A 14514-nucleotide genomic window follows, 5' to 3' on the forward strand; every position below is an offset into this window, starting at 1 on the left:
TGTCAATGTATAGAATATTTTCATCCCCCCCACAAAATTCCCTTGTGCCCCTTTGTAGTATGCCCTCTCCTCCCAGCCTCAGCCCTTGGCAGCCATCGATTGATTTCTGTCCCAGCAGTTTTACCTTTTCCAGAATGTCATATAAATGGAATCACAGAGTATATAACGTTTTCTCTCTGCTTCTTTCACTTAGTGTAATCCTGCTTTGTTCCTTTTCATTGCTGAGTGGTATTCCATTTTATACATGAACCACAGTCTCTTTGTCCGTTACCCTGTTGGTGGATGTTTGGATTGTTTCCAGGTTTTTTTGTGGTTATGAATGAAACTGTCATAAACATTCATGTTCAGGTCTTTGTGTGAACATATATTTTCATGTTTCTTAGGTAAATACCTACAGGTAAGGTGGGTGGGTTGTTTAATAAGCATTTATTTAACTTTATAAGAAATTGCCCAACTGTGATCCAAAGTGGCTGTACCTGACAGAGGCTTCTAAGAAGCTAAAATAACTGTAACTATACCAAAGTATGTGCAGATGAAGAAGCCCAATTCTCATTCAGTGCATAAATTTATTTATATTTTATATCCAGTTTTAACAAGTTTGATTAGCAGATGTTTTTTAAGCACAGCAGTGGATTAGAAACAGTAAATTAGAAGACCTTAGGGATAGGTTGTTAGCAGTTGGAAGCAGCCAAAAACGATATTCACTAATGTGACTATAATTACTGATTAAGGAAGAGAAGGCAGGAACTTACAGGAGTGAAATTCTTCTATCTGTTAAGTTCTATGTCTATAAGACAAGTTCCCAAACATGTCTGCATATTAGAAGCACTTGCGGTATGTTTTAAACATATCAGAGCCCAGGCTACACCCCAGATGATTTAAATCACAGACCTGGGATAGAGCACAGACATCAGTATTTATTGAAGCTCCTTGGATGTGTCAGTGTGTAGACAGCTTTGGGAACCATGTGCTAGAGGCACAGCATGATGACATTGAAGGAGAACTGGACTTGAAGCCAGGAGACCTGGAACTGCACACCTGGCCCTGGGTAGGCCCTTGCCTTCACGGCTTACATGTCCTCTTCTCTGTAATCGGATGTTCCGGGAAAGTGAACTCCTAGATGACTCTGGCACTAAAACTAGATAGATCTAGATATCACTGGACTGATAATGGTCATGCTTAGGAAGGACTCCATTTCCCAAGGAATGACTCTGTTCTGAATGGTTCGTTTCAGGTACCTCTTGAAAAAGATTTTGTTCACATGATATTTTTGTTCTGTATATTTAGACAGTTACATTACATCTGTTTTGTCTTAAATTTTGTTGCTATGTGTTGCTAAAAACAGTTCGAGCATACTGGAGCAGTTTTTTGATTACTGAGGGTGACTTTTTTTGATAAGCCTGATTAAAAAAAAAACACTCCCGGAATGCAGTACTTCTCAAAATAATTCTTTGTATAGTAGTTGTGAAACTTATCAGCTATTTTCAGAGCTGGTCTAAGGAGCTGAGGCATCTAGGTTATATTTTCAAAATGTTGCTCCTGGTGCCAAATGTATAGGAAGTTTGGCCTCTTGGAGGGTGTTCAGAGCTGAGTAGATTCCATGGTCACATTCTTTTGAATGTGCTGGTCTTGATATATCAGGTTCCCCTACATGTGTGTTGTGGTTTGGACTTTTTGCTTTAGTTTCAGCTAAACTTCACAATTGCATGCTGTACCCAATGTTTTAAAAATGTACACTGTGTACATTTTCCTGGTAAATATTGAAGTGTTTCCTTGTTTAGCGTTGTCTAGTTTTGAGTCCTCATATATTTCAAAGAAACAGAGTGGTGCCTGTGAACATTGCCAGGTCTTCTGTATGCTGTATAAATATACTTGAGTGCCACTGTTGCTGATTGGATTGTGAGGGAATTTGATATTGAAGACCCTTAGGTGTCATTTTAAAAAGTTACAGTTGTTTCTGGTACTTGTTTATGAAACTCAGTTATAAAAGCAGTGTTCAACTACAAGTTGACTTTTTTATGCTTGTTGCATTTTCTGTTCTAGACTCTATTCCACAGAATATTGCTGCTTCTGGTATCATATTTTCTGTTTCCAGTTTTTATTTTTGCTTTAAACTGCATATGAAAGGCATTAATGGAAACAGTAGGGGTCTCTGTTGTTGGTCTCCAATTTGTAGTGCTCTGTGGTGCAGAAGTTAGCAGTGGGCCTTGATTTCTCGGTTCACATTTATTCTTAAGGATGCAGTGGGCGTGGTGCCTGTTGCACATATACCTGCAATATTTACGGAGAGTGCTTTGTAATTGTTTATCTTGGCAGTATGTTTTTTTGATACAAGTTTTATTTTAGAATATAAAACAAAATGCTTAGTCATGAATATTGTTAAAAATAACAAACCCATAAGCAGAGTTTTCATGGTAAAATACAAAGATTATACTGCTAACACAGGCTACATCCAATGTAGTCACGATAGCCGAGTTCCCTGATGAATGCCTTTAATAAGAAATTTTGCAGTGAAAATTATTGGACATTCATATATGCTGACTTTGAGACCTTTCGGTCTTTATTGTCTTTCATGTCACCCCCATTTTTTTAGAGAGTACTTCCCCCTCTTCAGATGGGACAGTACCTACACTACTGCTGCCCATTAAAAAGATAAGTAAACGTTGATTGTGTAACTGCTCTCAGGATCTTGCTCCAATATTTAAATCTACTCAGGAAATTTTCGGCAATTTAATAGCGTAAAAAGTTTTGTTTTCGGTCACATTGAGGAGTGGAAGGTTATGCTGCTTAGTCAGCACTCTACCCAGCTAAAAATAAAATATTTACTTGCCAATCAGCCAGCTTCCACATAGCTTTCTTAGTGCCACACAGTAGATGTTCTTTAGAAAGGCAAAATATAAGTAAAAAGGATCATTTTTTTAAATCTGTGCAATTTGCTGAGTCCTGTTTGCACCATTCATATTCCTACATGAGTGTCAAGATCTGAAGATGTTCTTGTATATAGGACAGTATGCTACAGAGACCATGAAAGCACCTCAAAGAACTGTTAGTTTTGAGAATATGCAATCGTTTGGAGCAGGAGTACTGATGTTTTATAACTAAAAACTGCAGTTTTCCAGCCCTTAGAATTACTCATCAGAGGTTCAGCAGGTAGCAGCTGTTATGTATGTAATATCTAAAATGAGCTTTTTCATGTTCCAGTACAGCAGGACTCTCATTCAGAAGTGTTACATAGAGCATTGATCCTTAGTTCCTAGGTTAAAAATTTTTGTTAGAGGATATTAGAAATGCTTATTTCTTTAACTTTCTGGTTAAGTAGTGTTATCTACAGGGAGTGTGTTGTTTACATTAGTAAAGTGTAGTAGGTTTCTTACATATGGTAAGTTTTCTTAAAGTATGGTAGGCTGCTTGGTTGACATTTCCAGAGTTCTTAAACTACATTTTCTGCTGAACAATCTAGGTTAAATCATTGTCTATCAGGTTAGATGTCTGAAGAGCCTGTTGGATAGTTTTGCCCAAGCCAGGTGATATTTTTTATGGTGTTTTGGCTGCTGGAAACTTAACCAGTCATAGTTACTCATCTAACAGAAGTGTCTTTTTCTTGTCACACCAAATCTTGACCTTTATACATTGTCTCACTCACTTTCTTCACTTTTCTGATTTTCTAGGTACTTATTTTTAAGCTGGTATATAATTTCTTTTTCTCTCAAACCTTTGTATCCTGCCATTCATTATCCTCAACCCCTAGAGCTTCTAAGTATTCCTCTTGGTCTGCCTTGATGGAGCAGGATTGACTTAGTGAGGGAGCAAACTTTTGATGACTGCATTGACCAGAGAAGCCTGTGCCCACTCTTCTTTACTGTGACTTTGCACGCTGTTAGCTCGCTTAGCAATTTTTATACTAAGGGGCAAATAAGGTGACTTCCAGCTTAGGCTCTTTTTGAATTATCACCCAATTCAGAATGGGTGAAGTGTGAATTCATGAATTTTAGGAAGTTTATAATATACCAGGGAATGCAGTAAGGTTACTGGTGGAAATCCATGGACTGTCATGGACTGCCAGATTTGGAAGAAACCTAGACTGGTTTGTCACTTAATGTGGACTGATGGCTTGAGTGTCACCACCTAGGTAACTCCCCTTGGGTGGTCCCCATCTCCTCCACAGCCCTGATTATTTAGGTTTCACTGACCCTCCTCTCCTTCTCTTTCAGAATGAAGTATCAGAGAAACACTTCCCGCCTGTAGCTGCCTGTCAGGTTAGGTATGTTGGAGGCCTTGGATCTGTCCTCTTGTGCTCTTTCTGGACTGCAGAATTAGTGGGAAAGGAAGGATTAATTTGTCATTTGGCTTAGAGTAAACATTTGTTTGTTCAGCATAAAATCTGATGAGGTTTCATATGGCCCTCTAAAGTTTATTAGATGAGAAATCTTCAGGTTTTTGCATGCATATCAAAGTATGCATGGTAGTCACCTCCTATTCCCATCCTCTCAACAGAGAAATAAATTATACAATTAAATATAAATTTATTTTTACATTAATAAAATAGAATAAAACCAATTAATTTAAAGCTAGAAGTGTTGAGGGACAAAGGTATTTTGGTTAAATTAAAATTGGAAATAGTCTAAGATTTAGAGTAAAAAGTAAGTAATAAGCAAAACTATATGGATCCCTTTGACATTTACTTTATCTCAGGAATCTTTTTTTTTTTTTTTTTTTTGCGGTACGCGGGCCTCTCACTGTTGTGGCCTCTCCCGTTGCGGAGCACAGGCTCCGGGCGCGCAGGCTCAGCGGCCATGGCTCACGGGCCCAGCTGCTCCGCGGCATGTGGGATCTTCCTGGACCGGGGCACAAACCCACGTCCCCTGCATCGGCAGGCGGACTCTCAACCACTGCGCCACCAGGGAAGCCCTCAGGAATCATTCTTTTTTTTTTTTTTTTGCGGTATGCGGGCCTCTCACTGCTGTGGCCTCTCCCGCTGCGGAGCACAGGCTCCGGACGCGCAGGCTCAGCGGCCATGGCCCACGGGCCCAGCCGCTCCGCGGCACGTGGGATCCTCCCAGACCGGGGCACGAACCCGTGTCCCCTGCATCGGCAGGCGGACTCTCAACCACTGCGCCACCAGGGAAGCCCCAGGAATCATTCTTGATATTAGTTTTCAGTTGTACTAGAGATGTGTGGACCATAGTGAGGACAGGATGGCATCTGGTAACTTCTTCATAGTCTTGGTTTATTTATTTTCTAATGAAGGAAAAGAAAATACAGCATGCAAATGAAGGAATAAGGTTGGGACTTTTTTTTTTTAGCTTTCTGATTGCTTAGATTTTGAATGAATACCCAAATTTTAGAAAATGATTCAATTAGGAAAAGGTTATTTGTTTTACAAAGGGATTCGTGAGAGTTATTTAATATAATAGCCTAATTCAGTAAATATTTAATCTTAAAATCACATTTTTTGACATGTTATTAGTTGACATCGTTTTAATTAGTGATCTGAGACATTTAAAGCTGTGCTACCTACTTCTAATTGAAGATCAAGTAGAGGTAAAGTTTATCAGAAGTGACATTGTCACTCAGTTTCCCTTGGATTTTATTTTCCAAAATTCCATCTGCAAGTTCCTAGGAACCTGGCCATTGTCTGTGGTACTTCTGGTTGCTGGGATTTTCCAAATATGTCACGTGATCATTGTGATGAATAATATTAGTATTTGTTGTGAATTGTTCTGCCATTTACCAAACTATTCAAAAGTGCAGTGTCTTAGGTGTTGCAGAATAAAATAATTGTTAAATCTGTGGTATATTTTAGGATTAAATAATCAAATAACATTTGATTTTTATATATGTTTAATATTAAAAATGGCCTGATTTACTGGATTTAGGATTAACTTTTAAACTACAAAATGGTTTTCTTTAAATAATTGATTGGAGATATGGAATAAAGAACATTTACAAGGTTTGTGGGAACCTTGCCTTAAGACTCCTCCATACCTTAAAAATTTTTTTAGGTCTAAATTGGATTCTTTGGAGAAATTGATCAGCTTTTATCTTTTATTGTATGCCCCTTAAACACAGTTGAAGAGTTAATTTATTTTTAAATTAAAAAAAAAATTCTTTTACATCTTTATTGGGAGTTTTATTGCTTTACAATGGTGTGTCAGTTTCTGCTTTATAACAAAGTGAATCAGTTATACATATACATATGTTCCCATATCTCTTCCCTCTTGCGTCTCCCTCTCTCCTACCCTCCCTGTCCCACCCCTCCAGGTGGTCACAAAGCACTGAGCTAATCTCCCTGTGCTATGCAGCAGCTTCCCACTAGCTATCTACCTTACGTTTGATAGTGTATATATGTCCATGCCTCTCTCTCGCTTTGTCACAGCTTACCCTTCCCACTCCCCATATCCTCAAGTCCATTCTCTAGTAGGTCTGTGTCTTTATTCCTGTCTTACCCCTAGGTCCTTCATGACATTTTTTTTTTCTTAAATTCCATATATATGTGTTAGCATATGGTATTTGTCTTTCTCTTTCTGACTTACTTCACTCTGTATGACAGACTCTAGGTCTATCCACCTCATTACAAATAGCTCAATTTCGTTTCTTTTTATGGCTGAGTAATATTCCATTGTATATATGTGCCACATCTTCTTTATCCATTCATCCGACAATGGACACTTAGGTTGTTTCCATCTCCTGGCTATTGTAAATAGAGCTGCAATGAACATTTTGGTACATGACTCCTTTTGAATTATGGTTTTCTCAGGGTATATGCCCAGTAGTGGGATTGCTGGGTCATATGGTAGTTCTATTTGTAGTTTTCTAAGGAACCTCCATACTGTTCTCCACAGTGGCTGTATCAATTTACATTCCCACCAACAGTGCAAGAGGGTTCCCTTTTCTCCACACCCTCTCCAGCATTTATTGTTTCTAGATTTTTTGATGATGGCCATTCTGACCAGTGTGACATGATACCTCATTGTAGTTTTGATTTGCATTTCTCTAATGATTAATGAAGTTGAGCATTCTTTCATGTGTTTGTTGGCAGTCTTTATATCTTCTTTGAAAAAATGTCTATTTAGGTCTTCTGCCCATTTTTGGATTGGGTTGTTTGTTTTTTTATTATTGAGCTGCATGAGCTGCTTATAAATTTTGGAGATTAATCCTTTGTCAGTTGCTTCATTTGCAAATATTTTCTCCCATTCTGAGTGTTGTCTTTTGGTCTTGTTTATGGTTTCCTTTGCTGTGCTGAAGAGTTAATTTTAAAGTTAATTTTTATGTTGGAAATGTTTTGTGGATTCTTGTGAAATTGTGTATGATTATTTTTATTTGCTTCATTATGTTGAGCTCTGTATTGGATTTGCTTAATAATCGCATCAAGGAATAAACTGTGTGATTGAAAGGAGCGCTGCATTTAGAGAAGTATTGCTGTTGTTTTCTGTTAACGCTTCTCCATATGAACCTTTCAGTAGTCCTTCAGACTTTAATTTAACCTGCCTTTGAGTTCTTGAAGGCAGAGAAGTAGTAGTCATTTCATGCTTTCTGTGGAACATTTAATAGACATAGATAAAAGTCTGTCAGATGTACATTGGTTGTTTTTCCGGCCGGTGTTACTTCTTGCTCCCTGAGCCTTCTCAAACCACCCAGCTTGGCCCGAGGCTCTGATCGTTACACTCTTCTAATCTGAGTCTGTCTGCTTTTAGGAGTGTGCAGACTGGTGCCTAAAATGGAAGTAGATGTTAATGGAGAGTCCAGAAGTACCCTGACCACCCTGCCCTTGCCCGTGGCCGAGGTGAGCTCCCCGGGAAAGGCAGAGGTGGAGAAGCCCCGCTGTTCCAGCACTCCGTGCTCGCCGATGCGCCGGACTGTGTCAGGCTACCAGATCCTCCACATGGACTCTAACTATTTGGTTGGCTTCACGACTGGTGAGGAACTCCTGAAGTTAGCCCAGAAGTGCACAGGAGGTGAAGAGAGTAAGGGAGAAGCTGTGCCTTCCTTGCGCTCCAAACAGCTGGATGCAGGACTTGCCCGTTCCTCTCGTTTGTATAAAACCAGAAGTAGGTACTACCAGCCATACGAGATTCCAGCTGTCAATGGCAGGAGGCGAAGGCGGATGCCCAGCTCAGGAGACAAGTGCACTAAATCTTTACCTTATGAACCTTATAAGGCCCTCCATGGGCCTCTGCCTCTCTGTCTTCTTAAAGGTAAGAGGGCTCACTCCAAATCTCTGGACTACCTCAATCTAGATAAAATGAACATCAAGGAGCCAGCTGACACAGAAGTGCTACAGTACCAGCTTCAACACCTGACCCTCAGAGGGGACCGTGTGTTTGCTAGGAATAATACATGAGTGACTTGCAGAGGATGTAAACCAGTTTAGGTCAGCCTACACTTGGCTAGAAAATTCCACTGTTGTACTCTGTACAGGACTCTTTACATTATAGATGGTTAAATCAGCTAAGTGTTCCTGGAACATAAAAATTGGATCAAATTTTGAATACAGGAATGAAATCACAGGTACTTGAGGTGAAATCATTCTAGAGCACGCAACTGCAAGGAAAACAGAATGTTGACCATTAGTTTGTATTGCTTTTTAGCTGGGAAAAAAAGGCTTTGGTACAGTAATATCGTCTTTAAAATTCTGATACTCAAATTGGAAATGTTATCTGCTTGGTTGTTGCTGACTTGGTATGATTCATTAGAAATTTATATCTTAAGTACTCAAGTACTTCTTTAATCTCTGTACTTTACTATTAAATATATGTAATGATTTGTTTTATGAAATTTAGAACTTGAAGATTGCTAAATTGGACCACGTTTTATTTTTAAATATTGAGTTTAAATATTTTATAACTGGTTTTGCACTGAAAAAAATTAACATTTCAAATTGACAAGAGAATAATCTTTCTTCACTTGCTTCAATAATATTATTGAGCAGTGAATTTTTTATTTCCGCATGGAAAGTTATTGATCTCTATGGCTGTAAAATATTTCTTTATAGCGTTATTAAAGTGTGTCTTAATAAAATTAAATTTGGGATACAAAGTATTTATTTTACAATGGGTGGGGGGAAACTTTACAGGAAAGTTTCCAATATGAAGTTTTCATAAGTTGAAAAAGTTTCCTTAGTGCTTATTTTCTAATTTAAAATTCATCTGGAACTTTAAAATGGAAAAGATTCTTTAAATTGTGGATTATAGGCATAATACTGATTGCATCTGAATGTTCTGTAAGTGAATGGAACTCTAATAGAGGAACTCATGATTTCTACTCTCAAATGCTTAAACTAAGTATGAAGTGATACCATTCAGCATGGCATCGGGTCATTTCAGTTTTAGTTCTGTGCAGCACAGGCACTCATTGAAATTCCACTTTCTAGGATTAGTGCAGGAGCCTAAAGTGCTTCTACAGTTTTAATGGGTTAATCCTGGATTACTTAACAATTTATGTCAATTGCACTGGTTTAATTTGTTGCTAAAGAAATAATGCCCTGGCTTTAGTAACAAATACAGCTCAACTATTCTTGAACATATTTTGAAAAAAAAAATGTATGTAATGTACCTTTTGTAAAAGTTTCTATTTCTTTTTTTCTTTTTTGACTCTTGAAGGTGCAATTTATTACTGAATTGGTATTTCTGGCAGCATAGACCTCCTTATTTTAAATTTTATTTTGGGGGCTGTGAGTTTCTAAGGTGTTAGCAATCTTGCTTATTAAATAAGAACACCTTTTAATTAAATGAGTGGGTCATTCCTGGTGCAGATGTGACTTTTCTTTGGCCAGAATGAATGACAAACTATTTAGAGCAGAATAAGTATTAGAAAACCCTAGGAACTCTTAATCAACGTTGATTATACTTCCACTGAGGCAAATCATGTGAAAGAGCTTCAGGGAAGTTGGCCCATATCTTACTGAGTTGATCAGATTTCTTGGTGGGCTGGAAATTTTCAGCTATTTTACATTTTAAAGTAAATTGCACCTTTGTAACATATTGTATTGACGAATGATCACTAAGATTAACTATATCTATACAGTCATTAGTTTGACAAGAAATAGAATCCTGTCAGATGCCAAAGAGTTGGGATTTTTACGTTTAATGATTAAACACCATTATTTATTGATGACTTACCCTGTGGAACTGTATTATTTCTAACTATGAAATAAAAGGGTGATATAAACACACATTGTTGTGTTGTGCTTTAATGAGGTCCATCATCAACAGGCCAGTTACTGTTCAAGGATTCACCAAAGCAGTTATTTTTAGATTCCATTTTTGTTAAAGAAAATAAAATAATAATTTTGCATTTGGTGCTCGTTCACATTTCAAGGTGAAGGATGTATTCATGGCAATGGTATGTGTTGAGTCACACAACTGTGTGACTGTGAGATCTGTCTCTGCCCATGAGCCTACATAATTTCTTAAGCTAAATAAAAATATGTAGCTATTCCATTTTGTTTTTAAAGACAGGTGTGAAACTCTGCAGCAAAAGTGAGGGGGGGGGTTAAAAGTTTGAGATATATTTTCTATTATGTGATTAGTAAATATATATAATTTAAAGTTTGGTTTCCTAGAAAGAAAGTTTCGAAACTCAGGGTCAGTGGTTTTCAGAATGTGTTGGCAGAGCCCCTTCACTAGCTCAGTCTTGCTTTCCCTACACTTGGTGCTTATGCTCCAGTAGTAGGTAGTGGTATCCTATCAAGAAAAAAGGTTAGGGAGGATCTCTAAGCTGGGGGGAAAAAAATCACATTTTCTTTAGCCTTTTAATATGGTTTCTATTTTTAAATTCTTTTCCCCTCCATTTTCATTCAATTTGATATTCTGTGCTAAACAGGGCATACATTTGGCCATCATATACCTGCTGATATTATCTTAAAATACATTGCAGTATCATATAACTTTAATTCTTTAATTCTTAATTCTTAATTCTTTAATTCTTAGGCTCAGCTGCTGCATTAAAGTAGCAGTAGAGTTCAGTCCTTGCCTCAGTCTCAGGTGAGCTTCTTTTGCTCCTCGACTTTTGCTGCATTCGTACTTCTGGTTCCAGGGCTCCCAGCATCGGCAGTCAGGGAAGAAAAGACTCTATGGGGATGGATTAAAATGTAAACCTGTTCAGATCCCCATGTCTTCCTGCCTTTGGCTCAGCTAGGCTACTGTTGAGACCCATTGAGTCCTCTCCATCGCCCCTTGTGCCCTTTAATGCCCAAGTGTGGCTCGCTGTGTCTTTTCCTTCCCTCAGATGTTTATTTAAATGATTTCAATATTTGAGGTGTGGGAGCTTTTAGAAGATTCTAAGTGAACTTTTAAAGGCAAATCGGCCTTTCACTGAAGAAAATATTACTTGAGATCTTGGGAAAAGCAACCTATGTTTACTAATTTTCTCATTCTTACATACTTTTGTCTTGGAAGGGCTTTTATTCCATTATAGCCGTTAAAATTTTTTTAAGGGAACTTTGAAATGACTGTGGCCTAAGTGGTTTGTTCTCAGTCATGGAAGGGAGAAGACAAGTCTGTCAAGCATAAATGGCGTAAATGCTCTAGAAGAGTTGGAGTGGAGAGAGAGCAAGGATGTACATCACTGTAATGCAGAGAGGACAGCAAGTATTAAGTAGAATTGCCTTTTTACACAATGGAATTGGATTAGGGTAGCGGAAATTGATGAGGAAGATTGCCTTGGAAATATAATAAATATGATTATAAAGCTAGAAGTGGAGGTTGTCAGCCCTTAAGGATGCACATTCTACTTTGCAGTGTGCTTTAGAATTATGAAATGGTTCTTGTGATACATTACATTAGAAAAAAATTCAGGATTTTTCTGGCTGATGAGAACACTACTAGAAAGAAATCAAAATAAGAATGGGTTTGATACGTTATTTTGAGTTTGCTGGGCTCACAGGTCACTTCTTTAGTTGGGGGGAAAATGTTGAATTTGTATTCTTGCCACAGTAAAATGACTTTGTGTAGGTTTTGTTAAATTATTTCAGAGGAAAGATCTGAAACCAGATCTCCTACATGTTGTCACCCCGATCTTGGGGTTGTCTTTGATGTACAGATTTATCGGAGAACACAGGATGAGAAAAGGGAACTCTTTAAACAGAAGAACGCAACATCTACTGGAATGAAAGAGTTGCTGCACAGACAGTGGAATCCTTAAGTGATCCTGGCTGGGGTTGCTTCTGGAATAAAGAGCTTCGATGCTTTTGCTTTTGTGGAAAAGTTTAACGGCACTTTAAAAGTTGCTACCGAATGCTCTCGAGAAAGGGTTCTTACTGTGTGCCGGTGCAAAGAGGGAGGGGAACACTGGGTCCATGATGTTGACCTTTAAGTCTAATTCACCGGGAAGAGTATTCTTCACCAAACTTTTACGTAAAAGGCTTATATGTGGAAATATATATTTGGAAGACCTTGAACCCTCTGTGCCTGGTCTAATGCTTCAGTTAGGGAAAGGAACTTAAGCAGTAAGAAGTTCTTGAACTTAATGAAATTCAGATTTTGGCTCAGGGTTTAGAGTGGAGGTGGCAAATACTGAGCATGCATACCACCATGCTCCCTACCTGTGCATGTGGCAGACATCACTAATCCATTATTAGTATCAGTGTACATTCTCTCTCTGAGTCCATATGTGACCTTATTATCTTTCTTAACCCAGCACTTTAGGCAGCTGCTAGTGAATTGATCAACATTACAGTGAAGATAAAACCTGTTTGCCCACCACACCCTCTGCAGTGGGTTATAGTGTGAATTTAAAAATGGTCTGAACGTTTTTTGAGGAGGCCATTCTGGGCCCAGTCTTCTAACCAGAGAACAGAGGAGAATTCAGAAGGTGCCTACTGAGAATATGCAGGCATTCTGGGGACAAAAGAGCTTAAGATGGATTTCACCTTCAAGGACATGCCTGTTATTGGGAGAGGTAGGGCAAGGTAGCATAAGATGTATGCCAAGTGAGTGTTTTGTAGAATAAATATTAATTTAAGAGAGGAGCTTAAATCCTACGGGACTGAAATCTGAGAAGGAACTTATTCATTTTTCTGTCAGTAGCTTGGCCTATATACTGAATGTGCTCACTTAACATTGCTGTCTGTGTAGAAAGTGAAAAAAAGTGACTTGATGGGGAAGTTTGGGGAGATGAAAAATATGGGGAAGGCAAAATCTTAAAATAATTGAATCTGAGAAGGGTCAGGGCATGCCAGTAACGTTCAGTGGTTACCTCCACCTTTCTTCTAGGTGGCCTGCTAAGATGGACTGACCCACTTTCTAGAAGAGAAGAGTTAAGGTGGTGGGGTAGTTAAAGAACTGAAATATTGGAGTTGGGGACAGGGGAGGTGAGACCTATGAGAGAATAAATGGATATTTTAGTGATTTGTTTTCTCTTGCATTGCCCTTTATCCTGGGGTTGGGGGGGGCGGTGACTGAGAGGTTTGCTTTAATTATTTAGGGTCTGAAGTACATTTAAAAATGTGTATTCTTGATGTAGTTTGTGTAAGAAATGAAACTACTATATGGTAAGTGTTTTGCTCAAGAAGTTTCCTAATACAGATTGTTTTTGAAATGACCACCTGGAACCCTGCATTTTTGGTAGATTTCTGTATTTTACTTTCTAATGTTTATAAAGTTTGAGTTTTGTTATTCTTATGTTTCACATATATGTTTAGTGACATGCTCATCTAATGAGAAATTGATGCAGTTATGGGGGAAATGTTTAAGGGATTAGGTATTTATAGGAGTGAATACTGTTTTCTGGCAGGCCACATAAGGTAATCCACTCATAGTTCAGAAAGATATTCTCTAAACGTGACAGACTGACTCTTTTTTTAAGGGCAAGAGCACACATTACATTTGGTATAACATTGCCTAACTACTTTTTTTTTCACCAGAAATTCATTTCTTAAATGCTTGCTAGATCAAGCCTTCAAAGTAAATAGGTGGGATTGTGTATTTTTCCTTCAGATTTTCTTTAAAATTTTCCTTTTTTTTTTTTTTTTTTTTGAGGAACCTTTTGACTAGAGATGCCAGAGAATAAACAATTGAAAACATGACTTTCCCCACTGGGCCGGGTTACTCTGTTTAGAAATTATAGGAAATGCTGCAGATGATAATGGTTCCTAATTTGTGAATAGAAAAGTTGTAAGAGCTATCTCATTTGTGTTAGGCTAGACTTGTGGTGTGACTAGTAATGAGAGAAGGTTCCTTTGTATATTGACAACCAGATATAGTGATCTTATAAGGCTACAAAGAGAATGTTCAAAGAACTATGATGGATTTTATATAAGGTGTATAAAAGCAAACAAATCCTTGTTTGAAATAGAACGATTGAGATGAATCTATTATAACTTATCTGTAGGAATTAGTGCTCCTTCAGATTCATGATTCAACCTTTATTTCTTCATCCACCAAATATTTGTTGTGATGTATTATGTGCCAGGCACAGTAATAAGTGATGGGAATACAAGGTGAGTAAACACAGAAACCATAGTCAAGAACAAATAGTTGCATTTTAAAATGAGTGGTTCTAATTAAATACAGATTT

General features: G+C 37.9%; 1 protein-coding gene across 3 annotated transcripts in view; it reads left to right on the top strand.

Annotated features, from left to right (window-relative positions):
- MACIR (macrophage immunometabolism regulator) overlaps window positions 1-14514 on the top strand; it is a 293610-nt gene that overhangs the window by 8456 nt on the left and 270640 nt on the right. Inside the window, exons 3-4 of one of the 3 annotated variants that reach the window (XM_060143358.1) lie at window positions 4212-4261; window positions 7695-10171. In XM_060143358.1, the coding sequence (XP_059999341.1) occupies window positions 7718-8341 (624 nt within the window). In that variant the 5' untranslated portion in view covers window positions 4212-4261; window positions 7695-7717 and the 3' untranslated portion in view covers window positions 8342-10171. Of the gene's footprint in view, window positions 1-4211; window positions 4262-7694; window positions 10172-14514 lie in introns of those variants that run through there. The other 2 variants (XM_060143359.1, XM_060143360.1) reach the window with 2 other exon arrangements.

The sequence above is a fragment of the Lagenorhynchus albirostris genome, chromosome 3 (assembly GCF_949774975.1).
Source record: "Lagenorhynchus albirostris chromosome 3, mLagAlb1.1, whole genome shotgun sequence".
In the NCBI taxonomy this organism is placed as follows: domain Eukaryota; kingdom Metazoa; phylum Chordata; class Mammalia; order Artiodactyla; family Delphinidae; genus Lagenorhynchus; species Lagenorhynchus albirostris.